Consider the following 24,616-nt stretch of genomic DNA (forward strand, 5'->3'; position numbering starts at 1 on the left):
GAATTCCAGGCCTGAATAGAGAAGAACAATCTATCACCAGCAACTCTCTGGAGAAACTGAATGTATTTAAGGATAAAGCAAGGGTGTGGTATTTAGCAGCAGAAAGTGAGGATCACCGCTGGGTCCTAAAGGTATAATCCCCAAGCAAGGTGAGGATCACTGCTGGGTCCTAGAGAGAGAGGGATCATGAAAGGATCATGAAAGGATCAGGAAGATGTTTGCAAGGCCAAGCGCAGTGACCTCTTCTACAGCCGGACCCCATATGACAGTCTGTCGAACCTGACACACCATGGGTGAATATGATGAAATTATCTCTTGTAATTGGATATGTGCAATTGAATACTTCACACAGCAAAACATTTTATATGAAAAGTAAAATATTGTGTGGTGTGTTTCTTTTTATTTTGGTCTTTATTTTGGACTGAGAAATCCTGAATTTACATGCATTACAAGGCTGGAGTTAAAAGTTGCATGTTTTAAACACAAACAAGTTCCGCATGTTATCAAGAAAATAGTTCGGACTCTTCTCCCAGAAGGTTATCAGCAACCTTCTCTGTCATTGCCCAAATGACAGCTAGAAACTCCAGCTTGAAAGAATTGTGCTTGTCTGGGTTCTTCTACCCATCTTCCAACTTTTTGTTTGAATAAGCGATCACTCATTTTTTACTTTGGGGTAAAATTGTCTCCAGTTACTAAATTCCTCAAAATAAGATGCAGCTGGATTAGGGTAAGAATAGGAGCACATGTCAATAATTTTTCCAATTGCTTCATTGGGGCACTAATGGAGAACAAGCTTCTTGGTCGCTCCTGATCTTCCTGTTTGGCATTGCATATGAAGGTGTTGCCTCTCATCACATTTTTGATGAATTGTCGATAATAACCATCTAATCCCAGGAAGGCTCGTAATTCTGCAACACTGTTCAAGATCTGGCACATCCTGCTGTGATCTTGTGCTCTAACGTCTTGGAAAACCCATAGTCCATCTCAGTGCGGAAGAAAACAAGAAGGTGTTTTCCCAGTATTTTACCAACATCTTGCATTTTACTTAGCGTCAGCTCAGTTTCTTCACAGAGTATCAGAACCACCATCTGCTTAGTGATATTCACCATCCTTAACTGCATCTGTCTGACCTATACAGAATATGGAGTTCAAGCCAAAGCCATCCCTTTCTGTTTCAATGCTGACTCTACTAGCACTGTGGCTCCTGTCAAATGCTGGCTAGCCTCAAAGGGTAACTGTGGTGGTCACTGAGTCCTCTAATTCTCACAATACATTCATCTCATAAAATACTGGAACATTAGAGCCTATTGTGCTCTCTACCACTAAAAGTCCTAAATTGAGCTCAAACGACTCTGGCTAACACTAAAAGAAAGGCATGTGCATTCTGGGGCCGAACTCCCAGCAAGTCCTCCCTTGCGGCTGGCCTCTCCTCTTAGATCATCCCCCAGAACGCTGGTTTCTGTAGTTAGGTTACATTTTTCTCCAACGTGAGCACCTCTTTAAGTTCTCTCACCGACCTTCCAAGAACTTCCTCCTAGCTTCCATTAGCTTATTTTCTAGAACCTCTGTCTCAAATTGAACCATCTCAATTTATTCTACACTGTGGCTGAATTCTTAGGTCAAGAACAGACTGATCTCAGAGTGGAAGATCTGCGTTCCGAAAAGCTCTAGGCCTTTACTCTTCATTATGCTTCAGTGTTGTAACTAACTCCCATAGCCCATTTGAGGATGCAGTTGTGGAGCACCAATAAGGCGTTTTTCCTTGATCCCAGCTTTCAGGAGGTGCAGTTGTAAGGCAGTGGGGTCCGTTTTACTGTAAGCCATAAGCTGACGTCATAAGTGAGCTTTGTGGTGCTGACATGCCAGAAATGATAAGTGGGATTGAAGCACATCTATATAGGAGTTAGTAGTGTCAAGATACAGAATATGAGTCAAATGGCCAGTACAGTGAGATAGCGGAGGTCTGTGCCTAAATCAGCCCCTAAGGATCTAGAAGAGAGGATGAGAATGGGATGGAGAGCTTGAGCGACTGTGAGAATTTGTGGCCCAGGGCACCAGTGGTGGAGATTTCTGGTGTTTGCTTGTGTTGGGTCCAATGGATACAAAAAGATTGGAGAAGGGCATAGAGAGGCCTTCAAGAAGTCAACGTGAGAAGTCCAAGTGTGATTAGAAAAAATGCTGTTGCATGGGAGCTGGTGGCCGTGTTGTAGGTAACGTTTTGAACCTGTGACTTTCCAGATGTTGCAAAACTACAACCCTCTATATACGTAAACTAGGAAAGCCCTTTAAGGCAGCAGAAAATGAGAAACATGGCATAATATGGTTCCACAAATTGAAGATATACATGGTAACTGGTAACAAAGATTAAGATATCCGTTTTAAAGAAGTGGTAATAGCAGGAGCTTTTCTTTTCAAGACATTTTTATCAAAATTGAAGGCCAAAAACATTTATAAAAACTAAATTTTGGGTAGAACAAAAGTAGACGAGCCATCACATTGTAAATTTCAACATAAGATGTTTTACATCTGTTTTATATTTTAAAGATTTTATTTGAAATATTAATTTTAGACTTGAGATTGCATTTGGTCACCAGTCAATATCAGTAATAAGACACCTAGCAGCACAAACACTTAAAACAAGAAATCCATGATGATCTTTACATATGGAGTGTCGTCTGAGCTATCTTTACCCCGTCACCCTGTAATAGTGACATTATGTCATTAGAGGATGACCCACAACAGCTATCCTGAGACCGAGTCAAGGGTGAGATGCGAGAGTGAAGAATGAGGCTCCGAGCAAGAGGGTAGAAGGAAAGGATAGTAACAAGTACAAGAAGGCAGTAATAAAGCACCATAGCGGGAGGAGGCACGTATTGAAGGAGATAGACAGAAGCAGATGTAAGACTTAGTAAAGGATAGTAATACAAGAAGTACGCTAATACACCAGTGGATAAGGCAGAACTGTCACAGCATCCAACAGGGAGAAACGGCTGAACGTGAGCAACAGAAGAAAATAGGCACAAAAGGAATACAAGAAACCAAAATCATATACAAGACAAGATCATATATCAACATCTGAAGAGGAAATAAGCATTCCATAAAGCTGATCAACACCAGGTGAGATTATCAACTCAATGACTATAGTAGTCTGTACTCCATGGTATAAACAGTTGGAGGGGCTCAGGGGGCAGTACCATTATCTTTCAGCACTGGGCACCTGACTGGTACAACATCTGTTTGATGTTTGTATGTTTCTGCACTCAGGAAACATAAGTAAATTGGCTTCTTATAACATTGACCCTAATATGGGTGAATCAGCGCCAGATTATAAGGAGGGTATGAGGGGCACTATGTGTTACATTTACATTGGGGGGCACTATGCTTAGTTTGAAAGACAATGGCCCTCGTTTTCTGCCAAAAAAAGTTGATATTTTTGTGAAATTCTAAATTTTTTAATTTTTGGTGTTTTTATGCCAGTCTAAGCCAACTCTGCCAGAGTGAGGAAAGCTGGGGTGACGCGAAGTCAGCCCATCAAATTCATCATAATTTGCACCACAAAAGTGTCGTAAATTACACCAGAAATGCAAGCAAAGAGCATGCCAGTTCGAAAATGCTGCACATTCATTGAGAAGTGCGGGTCTCTTAATCAATAAGAGGCATCTTACTCCAGTGAACTTTTAAGACTGGCATACAATAAGGAAGTCTAAATAAATCAGGGCCAATGTGACTTCCAGTTTCATTTCTGGAGGCATTATTAGTTTTTAGGACAATATGGCGGCACTATAATAATTTCAACAGTATACCATTGTATTGTGGGCACTATTGGAGCAGCAATATGACATTTAATAGGGGCAGCAAGTTGGGAAGTTTGTTTTTTAGGGAAGGTAATGCTTCAAAAGCAAAGAGCCAAAAATGTCTGTACGAGAGTTCGGAGATAGGTAGTGTATTCACTGCTCATCACGAGGGCCCCAAATGCTCAATACAAAATTAATGAAACCCTTAGTAACCGTTTGGCAACTGTATGCACCAGAGTTGGCCATTATATGTGTGACTGTAATAGCAGGTCACAAGGAGTGAAGGTTTAGGAAGTGGATTGGATACCCCATCAACAAATTGTTAATCCATGTATCTCCATCAATGTTAATCTTGCCCTGAAAAACGTACTTCCCGTAGGGAAAAAGTAAATTGAATACCGCACTGATTTATTTGGGTTTTTTTTTTTACGATAGCCAAGTTACCTTCTTCAGGCATGCATGTATAAGCTCGAAATAATTACCTGGGGTATGCCACAGACATACTGCCATCCCCACCAGCACAGTTAGTGCCGCCGCTATTACACAAATGTGATGATTACTCCAATATCTTTACACATCATGACTTTATTGCATTTATTTTCGATTTTTTTGGGAAAACTGTGGCAAAAGCACAGCAAATTTATGATGTATGGGTACCTGTAACATGTACCTCAAATTGACAAACACTCGCATAAAGAATATAAGGAAAAACAATTGATAACAAAACAAAAATATAAAAAAAATAAGCCGTCATTATTCCCTAAAATACAAATCAATTTAGAGTTTGTCACCAGTGTGGTCCAGAGCAACCAGTCAGAGAATTGCAAAATTATTTACTTGCTTAAATTTGGCTTTTATGAATGACACTGGTAACACTATTGCTTCAAATTGAAATGTGAGATTTAGATGTGGCTTTCATTAATGTGGCATTAACATGGTACCCACAGCGGTTCCCAAATCATAATGCATAACAAGTGTAATGGCTATCAATGCCAACCAGAAACAATTGGGGGAGATTTACTATGCAGAATATGACAGAATTCTGACTTCATTTGAACAAAAAAATGTTCCTTGCAGCACATTTATTATGTGTTTTAGACATTTTTTTAATGCACTCAACAGGGAACCTGGCCTAAAATACATCAGTCAGTGCAAGCATTTTTGCACCATTTTTGGAGCAAAGTAAGCAAACCAATAGGTGTTGAAAATATAACGACGTGTATAAAGATGGGCCAAATTTATCATCCAGTATGAGACACTATGATAAATTTGGCCCATTTATAGACTAATCAAAATTTACTCTTTTTAACAATTAGGCTTAGTTAATCTACCCCAATGAATGGGTTGACCTGGAAGCATTGTGGGGCACCTTATTCAATGTTCCTAGTTATTGTCTTGTTAAATTGGAGAACTAGAGAAATTGTTGTGATGTGTTGACCTCCATCATAAATCCATCTCCACTGGTGCAAGCAATCTCTTGACTTGAGGTCATACATGGAAATTTTGATTTCCTTTCTTAAAGTATAGACACTAATAAAATCCCTAAAGCTATGTTTTCACATCAAGGCAGAAATCTGACCAACTTTTGGATTTCTGACACAGATATGCTGCGGATTTGCATTTTGCATTGCCACTGATCACAAGGATTGGCCTCATTGTTATTTAATAGGACCAATCCTTAGCTTTTCCTTGAAAATAGGTAGTGAACTACTTATTTCCATGTCGGACTCTTTTCTGTTGAATTATTGCAGAAATCTGACACATGTAAATAACCGAAATATATACTAAGAAGAATACCTGTCCTATAAGTACTTTTATAATATAATTTAGTATGTGTCTATAATTACATAGACCTTTAACCCTTAGTACATACTATTAATAGGTATGAGTATATTGTGTGTTATGTACACTATGGTACAATCCAGTTGCCCTCCATGCTCTGCTGTAATGAAGAAGGCCATAAGACGTCAATGTGCCGAGCGAAGCACATTCTCAGTGTCTCTTGGAGCTTTATCCAGCCGTCCGGGAAGTCTGTATGCTCCAATATCTGGAATGGAATCCGGGACAATCTAAGAGTTGTTGGAACAGACTTTCATGTTGTTTGGAGACAACTTACAGTATTGTGTCATAAATGAAAACATATAAAATTATAGGGGATTTTATATCTTCTCTTACAGACCCCCTACAGTAAAAGGGAACCTCATCTAGGTCTTTAAAGGGAATTCCAAACCACTATGATTAAACAAGGGTGTAGATCTCAGTGTTATATTATCCACATGTTAAAATAGCCAGTGAATAAGGTGGTCCTCTGCTTCAAAGACCCATGCCCACGGTTTGAGCAGCATGTATCAGCTGACATGTTCCCTTTAAACCAATGACATGCTGTTACCGAGGCCTACAAACTATTTGTAAGGGTATGGACCTGCTGCTCCAATTTCCTTCTGAAGAAGACAAGTTTCATTGTTGAATTGCGTTATTATAATGTCATGTGAATCGTGTTGTAATATGTTATATGGTGTAATGTGCATATTGTGATGTAGTGTGAATAGTGTAATGTGTTGAATGTGTTATGTGATGTACATAGTTGACTATAGGGTAAGTTAGAGTTAACAGTTGGGACTAGCCCAGAATTGGAGGGGCTAGTGTAAGAGAAAGTGACTGTTTTCCTGTTAGGAAGTCAGATAGGGTCTGGAGCGGTTAGTGAGCAGACAAAAAGGTCCGAAGTGAGAAGTGCAACATTTTGGGGTGACCTTAGGTGAGAGGAGACCGAAGAAGAGAAAGGATAGCAAGATCCAGATAACAAGTGACAGAGACAGAGTGGCCTTCCGGAAACGAGTCCTAGGAGAGGACGCTTAGCCACGAGACCCTGAGCTTGTAACGCTAGAAGGTACCAAGAATTAACAGGACTGAGTACATGGGACTGGTGGGGGTCCCGAGTGCGAGGGTCCCAGGGAACCAGCAGTGGAAGAAATGGAAGGCGGAACTGCAGGGCAAGCAGGGCTGTCAATAGGAATTTCGGGGCCCCATACTGCTAAAATTTTGGGGCCCCCTTGAGACTCCGCCCAGCCTCCACCCCAGCTCCGCCTCCACCCAAGCTCCGCCTCCACCCCTCGAACATTCCACAGTCAAAATAAGCCTTCACCCGGCCCCAGATTATAAAATATGGAGACGCTACAGGTCTTGGAAAATGGCGCTTTTTTTTTTTACCAAACTTTGGCGCATATTTCCAGCCGCAGGGTGCGGGGGGTGCATGCATGTTGATGATTAGAACTGTGCGTACCTGAGGCCGGGGGCCCGGTGAGTAGAAGCAGAGAGAGGGAGGGCCCAGACAGGCTGCCCGCGGGCCCTCCGGGCCCTCCCTTTTTCCTTCTGTTCACCGGGCCCCATACAGTAGTAAGGGTAGTAATGCCCTAATGGCGGCTCTGAGGACAAGTAAGGGACAGTTGTTGATCAGGAGTATAGCGTTAGAGCTCGGTTGTGGTGAAGTAGGGAGAAACAGTGTGCCTCACTAGCCCTGGAATAAAGGAAATGTCCATAATACTTTTTACCCGTTATCACTTGTATAAAACCCTTACCAAGTTACCGTTTAGAAAATTTAAAACAAGAAAATGATAAGGGTGCCCATACTTATGCACCTGTCAAATTTTGTTTGAATGCAGATTGCACATTTTCTGTTAGTACAATAAACCTCATTTCAAGGCAGAAACATTACTGTGTCCAACAGTTATTACATAGATCAAACTGAAATAGCTGTTGCAAAAACACCAATTTTTATAAAACATTAAGCTTAAGATTAATAGGGGTGCCCAAACTTTTTCATATAACTGTACATTGTCTGAGGTAATAAACGGATTAGATAAAATGATGCTGCCGTATAATTATTTTTCTTTATTTCCAGCCCAGACAATGTTTCCTACGTATGCAGACCTGGTGAAGGAGAGGAAAGGCCTGGCGTCAGCCATAGTCAGAGAAATAAGAGGGGAAGGTAAGAACGAGAAGAAATAAAATCGCTAGTATGAGATTAGCCGAAAGTCCGGAGCTCCAATAAAAAATATGCCACAGGCTACCCTCCTAATACGTGTAAGGGCTCGATCAGACGTCAGGGATTTACAGTAAATCGGTCTGAGTTTCATCAGTTTTTTTTTTATCAGAGTTTTGTCAGAGAGTCAGATTTTACTATCCGAGTTTCATCAGTTGACCAACAACAACAAAAATGTTTCTCTATCATTTTCTGTCAGAGTAAAAGTCGTCAGAGTGCTGTACAACAAAAGGGCAAGGTCTAAGACACTAAAAGTCGATAGAGTACTGTACAACAAAAGGGCAAGGTCTAAGACACTAAAAGTCGGTAGAGTGCTGTACAACAAAAGGGCAAGGTCTAAGACACTAAAAGTCGGTAGAGTGCTGTACAACAAAAGGGCAAGGTCTAAGACACTAAAAGTCGATAGAGTGCTGTACAACAAAAGGGCAAGGTCTAAGACACTAAAAGTCGGTAGAGTGCTGTACAACAAAAGGGCAAGGTCTAAGACACTAAAAGTCGGTAGAGTGCTGTACAACAAAAGGGCAAGGTCTAAGACACTAAAAGTCGGTAGAGTGCTGTACAACAAAAGGGCAAGGTCTAAGACACTAAAAGTCGGTAGAGTGCTGTACAACAAAAGGGCAAGGTCTAAGACACTAAAAGTCGATAGAGTGCTGCACAACAAAAGGGCAAGGTCTAAGACACTAAAAGTCGATAGAGTGCTGCACAACAAAAGGGCAAGGTCTAAGACAATAAAAGTCGGTAGAGTGCTGTACAACAAAAGGACAAGATGGTATCAGATGGTATCAGAGTGATGTCTAATTTTTTTAAGAAGAGATATATATTAGATCAATAAAACCTAACTTTTAATAATGTCAAAGATAAAAAATGGAGGCTTAACCGACATGAAAATACATATAACAAAATAATGCAACAATACACATGTTAAGTGCCCAAATAAACCAATGCAATTAATAATACGGTTCAGTCTCACCCATAATGCTGTCAGAGGAGGCCATCCATAAATTCAGGAAGGGACAGTAGCCATACAGTTTTATAAAATGTGTCTTAGACCTTGCCCTTTTGTTGTTTCCTGTCGTGCCTCATGTGAGTTCTCCCGTCCTGACAAAGACAGTAACCAAGCATGGTCCTGTCCCACTAAATGTCCCTACTTTTTCCCTCACAACGCGTTTCATCCACCTGTAGCGGGGACTCCTCAGGAGAGTTCAAAGATAAATAGAGACAACAGAATGGGGGTCAAATAAATATAAGACCCTTAGTATATATGAAGAAGGGGACATACAGACAGGGGCCTATAGTGTCAAGACACACTAAAAGTCAGCAGAATGCTGCACAACAAAATGCCAAGGTCTAAGACAATAAGAGTCGGCAGAGTGTTACGCAAGAAAAGGGCAAGGTCTAAGACTCTAAAAGTCGTCAGAGTGCTGTACAACAAAAGGGCAAGGTCTAAGACACTAAAAGTCGTCAGAGTGCTGTACAACAAAAGGGCAAGGTCTAAGACACTAAAAGTCGGTAGAGTGTGCCCAACAAAAGGTCAAGGTCTAAGACACTAAAAGTCGGTAGAGTGCCGCTCAACAAAAGAAGGGCAAGGTCTAAGACACTAAAAGTCGTCAGAGTGCTGCGCAACAAAATGGCAAGGTCTAAGACACTAAAAGTCGTCAGAGTGCTGTACAACAAAAGGGCAAGGTCTAAGACACTAAAAGTCGTCAGAGTGCTGTGCAACAAAAGGGCAAGGTCTAAGACACTAAAAGTCGTCAGAGTGCTGTGCAACAAAAGGGCAAGGTCTAAGACACTAAAAGTCTTCAGAGAGCTGCACAACAAAATGGCAAGGTCTAAGACACTAAAAGTCGGTAGAGTGCTGTACAACAAAAGGGTAAGGTCTAAGATACTAAAAGTCGGTAGAGTTCTGCGCAACAAAAGGGCACATGTCTGATTTTTGCCTCGGACAGAGCTGGCCCAAGGAAAAAATAGCAGCATGCCCAAGTTTTATCCGATATTCAGATCGCACTGGGCCAAGTCAGTGAGTCCATGGAAAACATCGAACTGCAGTGGGATGACATCTGAGTGCGGTACGATTTCCACAGACTGACAGAATGGAGAAGATGAAGACATTTCTTTCTCCATCTTCTTCTCATCTGAGAGAATTGGATCACACTCGAATCAGACTTGGATCAGAGTGTGATTAGCATAATCGGCCTGATTCTCTCGGATGAGAGAATGTACGCTCGTGTGACCGCGCCCTACCTCTCACCACCTCCACGAGTGGGCAAAATATGACATTCATTACTGGGCAAAAAATTCAGACAAGTGAGGAAAAAATGCTGCATAGTTCCAAAATTAGAAATGTTAATAGTTTATTTTTATTAATTAACAAAATGCAAAGAAAAATCAAAATCAAATCAATATTTGGTGTGACGGCCCTTTCTTTTAGCATTTGAAGGAATTCGTCAGGAGGTTGTTCCAAACGTCTTGGAGAACTAACCACAGATCTTCTGTGAATGTTGCTTCTCCAAATCCTTCTTACTTTGCAGCACTTCTTCCATACCTGTCTACATCTTTTGCACAGTACCTCCCTCCACTTGAGGACAGTTTGCACCCTACTCCTTATCTGCCTTGGAAGACCTAAATTTGCATATAATATGTGGCCTTTTAGATATGGTCTGTGGGACAATTATGAAAAAATTTGACCCCCTATAATAGCTGATTCAGCTTAGGAAACGTCTACGACATTCTGCACAATCCAATGGAGCATGCCATACATTTGTCAGGAATTTAATCAGATCTTTTTGTAGATTTTTTCTTCTTTATGACACCTAACATAAGCGATGAATTACACCAATATTTCCTACCAAAAAATGGCGCATTAAAGTTAATATTTGATGACTTCTCTTAAACATGCGCTTAGAAGCGTTCAAAAAATTGTTGAGCTAGGCGTAATGGTGTATAAAATACATAATGCATTTGGAGAACTTTATATACTCCATTTTTCAATACATATTGCTTAGGAAATATACTTTTCTTTTTAAAACCCGTGAAATGCATCTGGACATAAGGAAGTCAATAAATCTAGGATGTTCTCAACACATTTCGAATAGTTCTGCAATGTTCAGAACAGCTGGAATTTTATTGCTCCGTCTGGCACAGTAATAGGAGAGGCTGAATATTAGTACTCAACGTGGAAAATGTAGTAGGAAGGCAAACAGCGCCATCCTGTGGTATATATTCTGTACCCTCTATACGCCATGGGAAGTCCTACTCATTGTTTTTTTTGTTTTTTTTTACAGTGCCTTTGCTAAACCTAGGTAAAAAAGTTAGTGTCCCCCAAGATGTAATGATGGAAGAGCTCTCTCTGCAGCGCAATCGTGGCTCTTGCATGTACTTGGAGAGGCAAAAGCGGGTGCAAAGGTTTACATTTGAGTACCCCACAGATTATATCAATGTGAGTATATATGGAATATGTCAAATTTATAGTCTATGCCATTGTATTGTGCAAGTGCTTCTAAAATAGAAATGAAGCATATTTGCACATCTTCTTAAAGGGGTTGTCCACTACTCTTTCCTTAGGGTAGGCCATCAATATCTGATCGGCACCTCCACCTATCAGTTGATACCGGCAACGGCCGAAAGTTCTCAGAAAGACAGCAGCGCCGTCATTTCTATAGTGGCCACGGCCGGGTACTGTGGATCCACTCCCTATTCAAATGAATCTGTAGTACTTGGCACGACCATTATAGTTTTGATGTAGATGCTGTGTTTTTTTTTTAGAACTTTGCAAAGTTGTTTATTTTTTCATTTTTGATGGATTTTATTGATTAAAAAACATATATATTTTAATGGTGTACATAGCCTTCAAGGAAATTGCATAACTAGTAATCTAAGATTCACTGGGATTAACAGCTACGCAATATGCTATCTCATTGGTAGCTTTGTTTTTTTTTGCAATATTAACCCCTTAACGGTCTTCCGATTTGCCGTTTCTGCGCTTTCGTTTTTCACTCCCCTTCTTTCCAAAGCCATAACTTTTTTATTTTTCCATCAATATGGCCGGGTGAGGGCTTATTTTTTGCACCCTGAGCTGACGTTTTTATTGATACCATTTTGGGGTAGATACAATGATTTGATCGCCCGTTATTGCATTTTATTGAAATGTTGCGGCGACCAAAAACCCGTAATTCAGGAGTTTCAATTTTTTTTTCTTGTTACGCCGTTTACCGATCAGCTTAATTTACTTTATATTTTAATAGATTGGATATTTCTGAATGCAGCGATACCAAATATGTGTATTTTTTTTTAAATTGTTTAATTTTCAATGGGTCAAAAGGGGGTGATATGAACTTTTTTTAAAGATTTTTTAAAACTTTTTTTTTTTTTTTACATTTTACTGGTTTCAATAGTCGACTTAAGTGACTTGAAGCTGCGATCATCCAATCGCCTGTGCTACACATAGCAGTACTTCAGTACTGCTATGTGTAGCAAAAATCATGATCTGATATGAATGCCGGCCACAAGCCGGCATTCATAGGAGATTCACAATGACAGGCATGGAGGTCTTCGGCAGACAACCCATTGGCGTCCTGCGATCATGTGCCGGAAAAGATGTGGGCTCAGCGCCAGAGTCTGCATCAATGTGAAGGACACGACCTATGACGTACCTATACATCAAAGATCCTGAAGGGAATGGGGTTAAACACGTCATTGTAGTGGTTGAGCCCACAAAATGGCTTACACCAAAATGTCTTCTTTATCATGTCTTCTTCATCATGTCAACTTCAATGTCTTCTTCATCTCTGCTTATCAGGCAGGCAGCAATGTGAATGTCATAAATGCTGACCAGACATTTGCCAATGATGTATCTGGCACACGAGGAGTTGATGGAAAGGAAAACTTTCGCTCAGAAATACACATAGTCCCAGGAAGCAACAAGACTCCACCCAATGTTCCCAAGAAGTCTTTAAAGGTTTTACAAAAGAAAATGTCTCTGAATCCAGGTGCTATAGCTCCAGGTAATTCTAGTTAATTAACCCAGTCTTAAAATGTATCTGTCACCAGATTTCACACTACAAACTGCAGATATTATTAATAAACCTCTCAGACCGGATGAGGATGTTGTACTTACCTTGAAAATCTATGACATAATGGTTATATAAACTTTTTCAAACTTTTTCTTGCCTTATGTGACAATGAGCTGGACTTTAAAAAAACACTCATTTTAATATTAGGCAAGAATAAGTTTTGGAAAGGATCAGCTATTCTGTCATGGATTTTCATAGTAAGTACACCAGCTTCAATTTAAGATACATTATGTCAGGGTTGCCAACATTCACAAACAATTCTATGAATATATGAGATGTTTGGCCAATGTGTGTAGTAAAAAATAGCGTCTGTTATAGTTTTGGTGGACGATCTTGTGCTGTTAATGCATACTAGATCTCGTCTGGGAGGCTCCCGGAAAATGGGTGGGTAAAAAAGATACCTGCCGGACTCCCTAAAGAGTTGGCAAATCTCAAATCTCAGATTGTCGTATGGCAACCATAGGTGTATTCTATAAGAATCTATACTGTAAGTCTAAAAATTTTTAGGTATGCAGCAGCACAATACTCTGCTACTCTGCAACTATGTTCTTTGCCCTTTTCAATCTGTCACCCATGGGCAACTATGGTCCTCTACCTTACCTCCATCAGAAAATTAAATTTTTTGGCATTCCATATAAATCTATGATTTTAAAAAAATGTTGGCATGATCCTAACAGCTGTAATAGTGGCTCTGTCCAAGGTAGCCAGGTAGCTGTAAAAAAGGCTTCCACACACAGACTTTGCGCTAGATACTTTAACTATTGGGTGCCAAGAGAGCCCTGGCCTTCACCTTTTAATCACTATACAGAGATGTGGACCTTATACGGTGATCCAGGGTTGAGTCCTCGAAGCAGCTGCTGGCTAGTGAAGTGGGCTGGCAGGAAAGTCGGGAAGCTGAATAAGAACTAAGAGGGCAGAAAAAAATCTAAATTGTCAGGCAATTGAGAAAAAAAATGGAATAACCAAGAGAACTGCAGGAGCTGAGCACTGAGGTGTGGACCAGGTATAGGGCACTTATAACTGGCAGTGGGAGTCAGAGGTTCTGGAGTTTAAATAGAGAACACCCCTGCCTAGAGCTCAAAGCTAGGGAGTAATACAAAACTAGCCAGGAATAAACCTCAAAGCTCCATAACTGGGCAGCATTAAAAGTCTGAGGAATTAAACAGGATGACAGCCACGTTGTTGTCCTGTGTCACCCGCAAAAAAGGTGCGGCACCACCTGGCAATAGAAAAGGAAACAGAGAGGACCAGTAATGGCATGGATGTTACACTTGCCAACTTTTTTATTCATTGCTTTGTGAGGGACACACGACAGATGTTGTGCACAAGAAACTTTCCAAAAGTCCGGGATTCCAGGAGGCTTCAGAGAGGTTTTGGAAGTTCAGGAGCCAGGAGGTGCTCCAAGAAAGCAACTTATATTGAGACATTATTAATAGTGCCATACAGTACACAAGTAACACATTGCATAACATGATCTTTGGCTATAGGAGAAAGAACACTAAAATAGCATTTAGAACTTTTATCTTGTCTTTGTAATTACTATTTTAAAGCTGTGGTGGAGTAGAGTGACTTCTCATTCAGGTTATTATTTTTGACACGCCCCCTGAAAAAGTGGCAAGAAACGCGCATCGGGGTAGTGCTTGTGTCCCACTACCCCAATGCGCGTTTCATGCCACTTTTCAGGGGGTGTGTCAAAAATAATAACCTGAATGAGAAGTCACTCTACTCTGTGATCAGGACGTTTATGAATAGCCCATTACGTTTACATGTAGGTAATCACATGGTTTAATGCTATTGGTATCTCTCTGCTGCTGTATGTACTTTGTGATAAGCATGACATGGATAAGGGATAGCATAGCATTAGTAATTGCATAGTGGCCTTGTCCTTACAGTATATTATTTTGATTTTTTGTCTTGTGTCCCTGTATATTGAGGTATCTTGATTTTTTGTGTGTGTTTTTAATGAATTTCAATAAAATGTTTTGACTTTATGTATATGAGCAGTCATTTGGTATCTGATTAGATTATGATGAAGATTTACACTGATATTTATTATTTTTTTATCGCAGGTTATTCCGGGCCATTGAAGGATATACCTTATGAGAGATTTAACAGTACCGCCATACCCAAATCATACCGGTCACCTTGGGTAGAAAGCTACACAGCTGATCAAGTCGTAATAGCCGATGCACTGCCACCTCCCCCACAAACACCTCTCAATGTCACATACCGCACATATAACAGGTATGTTAAGGGAAAGTGTCATGGAATTTGTTTTAAAGGGGTCGTAGCAAGTTTGTAAGTTATCCCGATGACTGGGGTCCAACTGCTGAGACCCTCACGATCCCAAGAACAAGGCTCTGAATAGAGAGGTGGTGGAGAGCACATACCTCACTCCATTCATTCTTAGTGGGAAAAACTAGAGTGGGAATCCCAGTGATTGGGAAGTTATCCCCTGTCCCAACTATAACTTCCAAACCTGGTACAAGATTAATCATATGTTAATTTTTATTTAGGTTCATAAATGATCTCTGACGTTTAAACAGACATTGCATAAAACAATAGTGCAAGCAAATATAAAAAAACGGTGTAGTAAATCTTATCGGAGAAACATACATCTTTCTTCACTTATGAGCCACTTCTCCTCTTTCCAACTTTTCACTCTATAAAAAATCTGCTATACTATTACTTACTGCGAGGCTCAGTGAAGTATCACATTACAGCTGCCTATTAAAGTCTATGGAAAGTCTATACAAGATGTACTGTACATTCCTCAACATTGAAAGTGCAACACCAAGAAGGAAAAGTCATGGAATTACAGAAATCACCGAATCGACAGCCATGTTAATGATATACAAACGATGACAAAATGGAAAAAACATTTTCAAGACATCTCGATTTATTCAGCATCAAGTCAGAGTGAAATGCATGTAAATCAATGTAACGCCAATAAGTCAGTGTACCTGGAATAAAGACTAGGAGAGTACATTATGCCACCCCACACTATAATCCAGGGAGTAGGACCAGTGTGAAGTTCCATCAAGAATGGCTCTTAATGGCGGTGCCCATTTGGTCCTCAGATCAATCTCCGTCTGTCATTGCATCCAAGACAAAAGCAGGACTCATCACTGAGAGGATAGACCTTCATTCCAACACCTATTGCCGTCTTGCTTTGTCCCATGATGGTGTTTGAGAGCGGAGCCATGAAGTCAATGGAACACCTGTAGCTGGACTTCTGGCTCTCAGCCTAATGTCATGCAAACGTCTTCTCATGGTTTGTGTAGACAATGTTTGACACCTTAAGCTCGATATGCTATGTCCAGTACTGAATGGATCAATCTTGGTACCAGTTGTACGGCCATTTATACAAAGTGTATTAGGAGCTGTTTTCCAATAGGACAACACCAGGCTGCATGTTGCTTGTGTTACTGTGAACAGCCTGTGTGGCCCAACTGTGCTACCATAGCCTGTAGCATCGCCACACTTGTCTACCATTGAGCACACCTAGGACTTCTGCAATGGAAGCTGCCAGTAGCAGATCTTGATGATTTGCCCAAGTGCATTCAGAGTGGCAGAACATTCCTCAGACAACCATTAATAACCTCATTGATAGCCGCCAAGGTGTGTAAGTGCAGAGATTTCTGCATACTTCATGCTGAATGAATTAAGATGTTTTGAAATTACTTCAATTTTTTCATAATTTGCATATCATTAACACGTCTATCCATCCTGTGATTTCCATAACTCCATGACTTTTCCTTCTTGGTGTTGCAATTTAAATGTTGAGGAGTGTAGAAAGGGAAGCAAGAATTCCTCATGTCTCTGTGTGTGCTGTACATGGGAGACATCAGAGCAGCTAATTTCCACCCACTAACTTCTAAGCTTCAAAAAAATGGAGGACACAAGCCAAATAATGTCCAGAAATAGTGTTATTTCTCATGTACACACACAAGAGCATAGTCTGAAAAGTTACCCTTCATCAGGTTAATGTACCATACCCTTTTACTCTGGACTTTCCCATAATTTCCTAATCTACTACTAGGACAATGAAGCTAAGACCTATTTGTCTCTTATCTTTCCATCTCCTAAATTTCCAAGTCCAGAAGGTCCAGAGTTGTTTGTCCCTTTCCTTACAATCCGTTCAAGAGATTAGTGTCACCCAACTAAATAATGTGGCTGCGGGTGAGCCCTGTGCAGGATCATACATCTCATAGGGATAACTTATGGTAACCCCTCTCTGTAGGCCGTAGAACAGTTGTCTCTATGGAGTTGTACCATTTGAATAAATTAACCAAAAAATAAATATTCTAATAATATATCAAGAGTGTAAATCATTTTGATTAGTAATTATTCTTATTTTCTCTTGTCTTCAGAACGCCAATCCCCTTTGGAAGTTTATCCGTAGTTAATGGTGGCGATGCTCCAAATATTTTTGAAGAACTTCAGGCTCAGATTGAGGAATCCACTAGTGGACTGGACCTCATGTGTCAAAGGCCCAGCTTCAACAGAGCACCACGGGGGTGGGCAAATAAATATGTCCCAGAGTCTCCGGACTTGTAGGCTCTTATCTGCAGATACATCAAAGGCTGATTTGGAGATTTCTAAGGGGCAACAGGCTTATTGGCCATTGCTTTGTATTTCTTTGCTTGCTAAATGTGATCCCTGATGAAAAATTTGAGGTCAACGATACACCGTACATATTCCTTGATGGAGAGATGGAGTAAGAAGAATCATCTGAACTATCTGATGCTATACTAAAAGAGAGAAGAGGTGTTGGGTTTGGGTGTTGAGGGGGTTATCGGAATTTGGTGGTAAAGACCATGGACAGTTAGTATCAGTAGATACAAGGTCTATAGACCTCCACCACGTTTGATCATATTGAGCTTCCTAAACCCACTAAACCTGATGGATGATCATGGTGGCCATACATGTGTAAGTCGAGTGGAATCCACCTCTCCTTTATGTGGCTGTGATAGATGGTCAGGTTGGGTCCCTCACCAAATTTAACCTAGCCTGGAGGTGCACACTCGGTCAAACCATGTCCATCAAATTTTGTCTTCCATCATTTCTTACACAGGGCACAAATGCATTGCTGCTGCTGCATTAAAAACTGAGCCTTTTAATCTTTATTCATGCTTGTTCTCGTTCATATGTAAGCTTCCTTCAAAAAGCCATAATACCCAGTCTTCCCTTGGTTCTACTGAATGAGACTAAGATTACTGGAGGAAAGTTCGCTTCAGTTTCATCGTGAGGGGTCTACATTTTTCGCCCATAAAATAGATAATAAATGTGGACTAAAGGTGTCCATACACCGTCCACTCACATGCATACTGTCAAGGGAACACAGTCGGCCTCCTCCAATCGACAGGACAATTACGCAATTGACTGACAAGTGATGGACGAGGCCGCGGCTGTTTTCACAACTAGGCCGGTTATTGGGGAACTCTCAATGAGCGTATGGTATATACATCCGATTCCAACATATGAAATATATACAGTGCCTACAAGTAGTATTCAACCCCCTGCAGATTTAGCTGGTTTGATAAGATGCAAATAAGTTAGAGCCTTCAAACTGCAAACGAGAGTAGGTTTTATGAACAGAAGCATAAATCTTACAAACCAAAAAGTTATGTTGCTCAGTTGAATTTTATTAAATTTTAAACATAAAAGTGTGGGTCAATTATTATACAACCCCTATGTTTAATATTTTGTGGAATAACCCTTGTTTGCAATTACAGCTAATAATCGTCTTTTATAAGACCTGATCAGGCCGGCACAGGTCTGTGGAGTTATCTTGGCCCACTCCTCCATGCAGATCTTCTCCAAGTTATCTAGGTTGTTTGGGTGTCTCATGTGGACTTTATTCTTGAGCTCCTTCCACAAGTTTTCAATTGGGTTAAGGTCAGGAGACTGACTAGGCCACTCCAACACCTTGACTTTTTCCCTCTTGAACCAGGCCTTGGTTTTCTTGGCTGTGTGCTTTGGGTCGTTGTCTTGTTGGAAGATGAAATTACAACCCATCTTAAGATCCTTGATGGAGGAGCGGAGGTTCTTGGCCAAAATCTCCAGGTAGGCAGTCCTATCCATCTTCCCATGGATGCGGACCAGATGGCCAGGCCCCTTGGCTGAGAAACAGCCCCACAGCATGATGCTGCCACCACCATGCTTGACTGTAGGGATGGTATTCTTGGGGTCGTATGCAGTGCCATCCAGTCTCCAAACGTCACGTGTGTGGTTGGCACCAAAGATCTCGATCTTGGTCTCATCAGACCATAGAACCTTGAACCAGTCTGTCTCAGAGTCCTCCAAGTGATCATGGGAAAACTGTAGACGAGCCTTGATATGACGCTTTGAAAGTAAAGGTACCATACAGGCTCGTCTGGAACGGAGACCATTGCGGTGGAGTACGTTACTTATGGTATTGACTGAAACCAATGTCCCCACTGCCATGAGATCTTCCCGGAGCTCCTTCCTTGTTGTCCTTGGGTTAGCCTTGACTCTTCGGACAAGCCTGGCCTCGGCACGGGAGGACACTTTCAAAGGCTGTCCAGGCCGTGGAAGGCTAACAGTAGTTCCATAAGCCTTCCACTTACGGATGATGCTCCCAACAGTGGAGACAGGTAGGCCCAACTCCTTGGAAAGGGTTTTGTACCCCTTGCCAGCCTTGTGACCCTCCACAATCTTGTCTCTGATGGCCTTGGAATGCTCCTTTGTCTTTCCCATGTTGACCATGTCTGAGTGCTGTTCACAAGTTTGGGGAGGGTCTTAAATAGTCAGAAAAGGCTGGCAAAAGAGATCTTTAATCCACACATGTGAAGCTCATTATTCTTGGCGCCTGAACTACTTCTTAATACTTTAGGGGGACCAAACAGAATTCTTGTGGTTTGAGGGGTTGAATAATAAATGACACTCTGAATTAACTTTTAACGTTTTAAAAAAAACAAAAAAAAAATTTGCTGCAGTGCATTTCCCACTTCCAGGCTGATCTACAGTACAAATGTCACAATGCCAAGTTAATTCCGCATGTGTCAACCAGCTAAATCTGCAGGGGGTTGAATACTACTTGTAGGCACTGTATATCGCGGTATGATCACTGCCAACGCCACAATAACAAAAGGAACTAGCTGCCACCATTTGCTTATACAGGATGATTGGACAACCGTTACAGAGAGTGAATGGCTTCAGGGGAGCGGTTTACAGTACAAGTGGAACAGAGCTATTAAATTTTATGTTGGTCAAGTGGGTGTCATCCTCAAATCTTCATTATAGAGATCACACCCACTTGGCTAACATTAGATTTATATACAAGGAAGTGAGGGCCTTATCCCAGGAATGGAGAGGCGCAGGAACAAAAGAAAAATAATGCCAAAATCAGGAGAACAGCGGCATTTACACATAATAAAATTACATATTATTCGCAAGTGACAGGTCTTTTTTAAGTCCTACCCCAGGAGTTGGCCCAATATTGTCACTTTTAGGTGGGGTTGGAACAAGCAGCTTGTCATTTTCAGGTCTTCAAATGTGACTACTTTCTTAATATGTATTTTGAAGCTCCATTTTTGTAATCCAAAGGGTCCACATTCCCTTCCATAAAGGGGGTTGTCCGGCCTCTAAGCAAAATGTAACAGTGATGTTTTCAAAATAATAAAATCAGACATACCTACCCTCTCTATCCCCCGTGAAACCAGCACCAGCTCCTACAGTGGTCAGCTCAGGGACATGAAGCCATGGCATCCCGATCTTCTGATAGCTGAGGCCTGCGAATGGCTGCAGTTAGGTGACTGTAAAGGCCGAAATACAGATGTGCCTTTGATGATGTGCTTTTCCAGTCATCTGACCACTGCAGCCAATCACCGTCTCATTGGTTAGTTGAATGATGATTGGAACGTCATGGCTTCCATTTCAGGCTTAGCCTGCCATAGTGGATTAGAGTAGGTGAATACGTAGTGAAGACATCACTGCTGTGGGCAGTGTCAGGCTGAAGAACATTGGGTCCACCAGAGGATTTGATTCCTTTCTCCCCTACTCAAGAGCCCCATAGCAGCGGCAAGGTTTGCACTATGAACTCTCCTGAAGGTGAAGCCAGGGCCCACCGGAGGATTCTCCGGTTCTCTGGTGGGCCAGTCCAACCCTGGCTGTGGGTACACTTTGCTTAAAGGACAGACAACCCTTTTAACAGAATCTAAAGGGGTTTTCAGGACTCGTAAAAAACGTTTCCCCTGGCTACCATTTTTTTATTACTTTACTCACCCTTCCCCGGTCCAGCTCTGCCTCTGTTCATGTTGTCTGGTATTGTCTGCAGTGCTGACGTCAAGTTGACAGCACAGCAGCCAGCAGTCAGCAGCTCTACTTGAGTCAGTGAACTAAGTTAATGTGTTAATGTGATGTTAGATAAGAACAGACACTGTGAACAACGGCGGAGATTCAGAGCTGGACCTAGGGAGGGTGAGTAAAGGACAGATTGTTTTTTATTAAAACTAACAGTAGCCGGGGGACAGGGTTTCCTGCCTCTCCCATCCAAAATCTTGTGCAGGTGCTGTCATTCCCAGCGAAGGGACATGAGCAGTTAAAGGGAATCTGTCAGCAGGTTTTTGCTATTTAATCTGAAGACAGCATGCTGTGGGGGATAAAACACAGATTTCAGTGATGTCTCTCTTATCAAGCTATGCGGCTTTGATTGGTTGCAATGATTGTTTTAGCATCAGGAGCTTATGATTGCTGGGACACATGCTAGTCCGACACGCCTCCTCCTGAGTTAAGCAGCTCATTGTCTATAGACAATGTACATACAGAGGCTGGAGTGGGCAGGGTTAGCTTCCTCAGCTCTGCTGTATTGATAAATCTAAAAGCTCTGATTGTGTGAGAACGGCCGCACCCAGTAATCTAAGTGATACATTGCTGGATTCAGCTTCTATTTGCCTACATCAGGCTGCTCTCAGATGAGGTAGCAGAAACCTGCTGACAGATTCTCTTTAAGTCTTCAGAACACAGGGAGATGCAGACTATGTGCCACCCCCTCTATGAAGACGACTAGTGTGGGGAGTGATGGCACCTGCGTGAGATTTCGGACTGGGGACACAGGTCACTTAGACAAAAGTGACCTGTCAGTCAGTGAGCTTCGGATGGTGGTGGGCGAAGAAACCCCCTGCACTTGCGCCTCTTTGCATATAATTTGGATTAGGGATTACTTTGGAATGAAAGCAAGGAATAAAAAAAAAGAAGGTACAGATTTAATCTGAATTACACAGATGTGTTTGGTTTATGGTACAAAAAACTGCTACCACAATCCCTTAAATCCACGACAGTATGCAGTAAGCTCCTGAGCTCCCTCTAGTGGTGACAGGATTTGCAGAAAAACGAAGCTGATTACAAGAAATATATATTAAAATGAATCGATGAAGAATTTTGAACCTAGTAAGATAGTAACAGAATTCAAGGGTGGTCATTCACTTTCCCATGACAGATGCCCTTCCTGCCTGCCATCAACACCTTCCATATCAATAAAATATAGAAATACTTTTCAGCGGACCAACAAAGGAAAAGTAAAGGTGCCGGGATGGGCAAAATAATTCTTTATTTTCCTCTATGTTCACTATAAAGTATCGGCATAGTACAGACACAACTTATTTTACTGCTGTTATTTCTTTGTGCATAAAACGCACTTTTTTTTGGGCTCTATGAAAGATTACTGCCGCCGCTCATTCATTTCTTTTACTGATTTTATCGTCTATCTCTCGCAGTCCTGCTGGGCTATTCATACTGGAAGAAGATTAACATAAATTATGGAAAGTACATTTACATCTCCAGCTCTCCAAGGCAATTCTGCAATATTTTACATTCAGATGGTGAAAAAAAAAAAAAAAAGTAATCTCTCATGAAAGTAAATATAGTGGAGGCAGTCATTATCATATTCCCGCTAGGTTATTTTAGCCCATCCTGATAGGAAGAAATAGTTTTAGAGAGACTTTTTTATAGCTTGAGTCGTAAAATTCGGCTGCACTGCACATAAATACGATAGAAAAAGGTGGCGGCGTTCAAGGCTATTTTGGAACATTCTTTTCACTGAGCAGAGTGTCGCCATCTGCACCTTGTAAAACTTAGTGAAGCTCGGGTTTGGGAGGTCTTAATTTAATTGGCCATTCGGTTGCAATGCATGCCAAAGCTTGTATCAGATTGTGGCGTTAAAATAGTAGGTCTGCAATAATATGTAATAAAAAAAAAGAAAAAATGAAGCAACATTGCTAACATTGTTGATAAAAAAATATTTTGTTTTATGTTTACAGTTCTGAGACAGAGCTGTGTCTCCATGGTGACAGACTACAAATAAACCCTCTGTAGTCTGATCCTGTAGTCATCTTTTTTTTTTTTCACAATAACATATATTTATTTAGGTGGTCATGAAGAAGTACTGGAAAAAATGGAAGGTAGATTGAAGTGGGTAATCCGGCCCCGCGTCGACAAGATACCTGCCAGCTTCTAATGACTAGCGCAGGTGAGCAATAGCTGCCATTTGTGCAGGCCTGCCTTCGGATGTCTATAGATGTAATGCTACCGATTCAGATGGACACCTGATTCAGGAGCGAGCAGAGCAGTGGATGATCCCTTTAAGGGCTACACATTTTGCAGCATGTTGATAGGGATCATGACCAGTGTCGGATTGAAGAACACTGGGCCCACCAGAGGATTTGATTCTGAAGGCCCACCTTTCTCCCCAACTCAAGGGAGCAGCTGCAAGGTTTGCACTATGAACTCTTCTGAAGGAGAAGCCAGACCCACCGGTGGATTCTCCGGTTCTCTGGTGGGCCAGTCCAACCCTGATCATGACCCCTAGTAGAGGGAAGTGTCTAAGGGAGGGACACATAACCTTTTCTGTACCAAGAGCCACACTGTCAAACTGGACCAATGCCCGGGAGGAAGGGCAGGGGGGGGGGGGGGTAATAAAATTTAAAGGGGTATTACCAACTGGGATATCTATGGCATAGCAATAATATGGACTATTGTATGACAACTGCCACCTCCACACATGGGTAGTTTTCCAAGTTGGTATTTGTAGCCCACCAAATACACGTCAGGACTGCAACCTATCAGAATGGAAGTCCCCATGGGTGCACCTCTCTGTCTGCGAGTTGCTGGAACTCACAGTTTTGATGACTCTTGCACATGGCATAGCAGTGTTCATGGAGCCAGTATGGCGGCACACAATGCCATTTTGTCACTAACTTTCAGGTTTAATGTAGATCTTACCTGCAGCCCTATGTAATTCCAGGGATAATTTTCATAGTAGTTAATGTAGTAGATGTTACTTGCATTACTATGTGACACCACAGAGAACACACAGTGATTACATTCTTATAAGGTAGCAGGTTTCCAGCAGGCACATGTAACACTTACCACCATTGTTAAATACTACGTGCTGCAAATAAAATAAAATACATTATTTTCATCTGGCAAGGAAGAACAAGAGATAATGTCCAACACTTCCACCAACAATGGTCATCAAGAACATGAGGAAAGCTGGAGATAAGGCGAATGGTGCAGTAGGATTTAGGCTGAGGATTGTCAGATATCAGTTACATCCAGGTTCCCCCGTAGACCATGTATGTGTATAATGTTCAAATAAATGACTACTATTACAATTATATATTCCATCATTCATTTTCAGACCCCCTGATATGTAGATTGCAGTCTGTTCCAAGCTTCAGATTTTTTTTTCC

At 41.3% G+C, this 24,616-nt stretch overlaps 1 protein-coding gene across 1 annotated transcript; it reads left to right on the forward strand.

The window, feature by feature from the left end:
* The first annotated feature begins 2,681 nt into the window (after positions 1-2,681).
* MYOZ3 (myozenin 3) lies at positions 2,682-18,033 on the forward strand. The gene is made up of 6 exons (XM_073649807.1): positions 2,682-3,117; positions 7,693-7,779; positions 11,115-11,269; positions 12,629-12,833; positions 14,972-15,146; positions 17,276-18,033. The coding sequence occupies exons 2-6, from the start codon at positions 7,701-7,703 to the stop codon at positions 17,460-17,462; spliced, it is 801 nt and encodes a 266-aa protein (XP_073505908.1). The 5' UTR covers positions 2,682-3,117; positions 7,693-7,700; the 3' UTR covers positions 17,463-18,033.
* Positions 18,034-24,616: the final 6,583 nt, after the last annotated feature.

This window comes from Phyllobates terribilis, unplaced genomic scaffold (assembly GCF_046119375.1).
Source record: "Phyllobates terribilis strain yellow unplaced genomic scaffold, ASM4611937v1 Scaffold_10__3_contigs__length_209671492, whole genome shotgun sequence".
In the NCBI taxonomy this organism is placed as follows: Eukaryota; Metazoa; Chordata; class Amphibia; order Anura; family Dendrobatidae; genus Phyllobates; species Phyllobates terribilis.

What these genes read in the sequence shown, in the direction of transcription:
- MYOZ3 (XM_073649807.1), top strand. Translation starts at nt 7,701, where the DNA reads ATGTTTCCTACGTATGCAGACCTGGTGAAGGAGAGGAAAGGCCTGGCG. An exon ending in CAGAGAAATAAGAGGGGAAG is followed by an intron (nt 7,780 to 11,114) that starts GTAAGAACGAGA and finishes TTTTTTTTACAG; the next exon opens with TGCCTTTGCTAAACCTAGGT. An exon ending in ACATACCGCACATATAACAG is followed by an intron (nt 15,147 to 17,275) that starts GTATGTTAAGGG and finishes TCTTGTCTTCAG; the next exon opens with AACGCCAATCCCCTTTGGAA.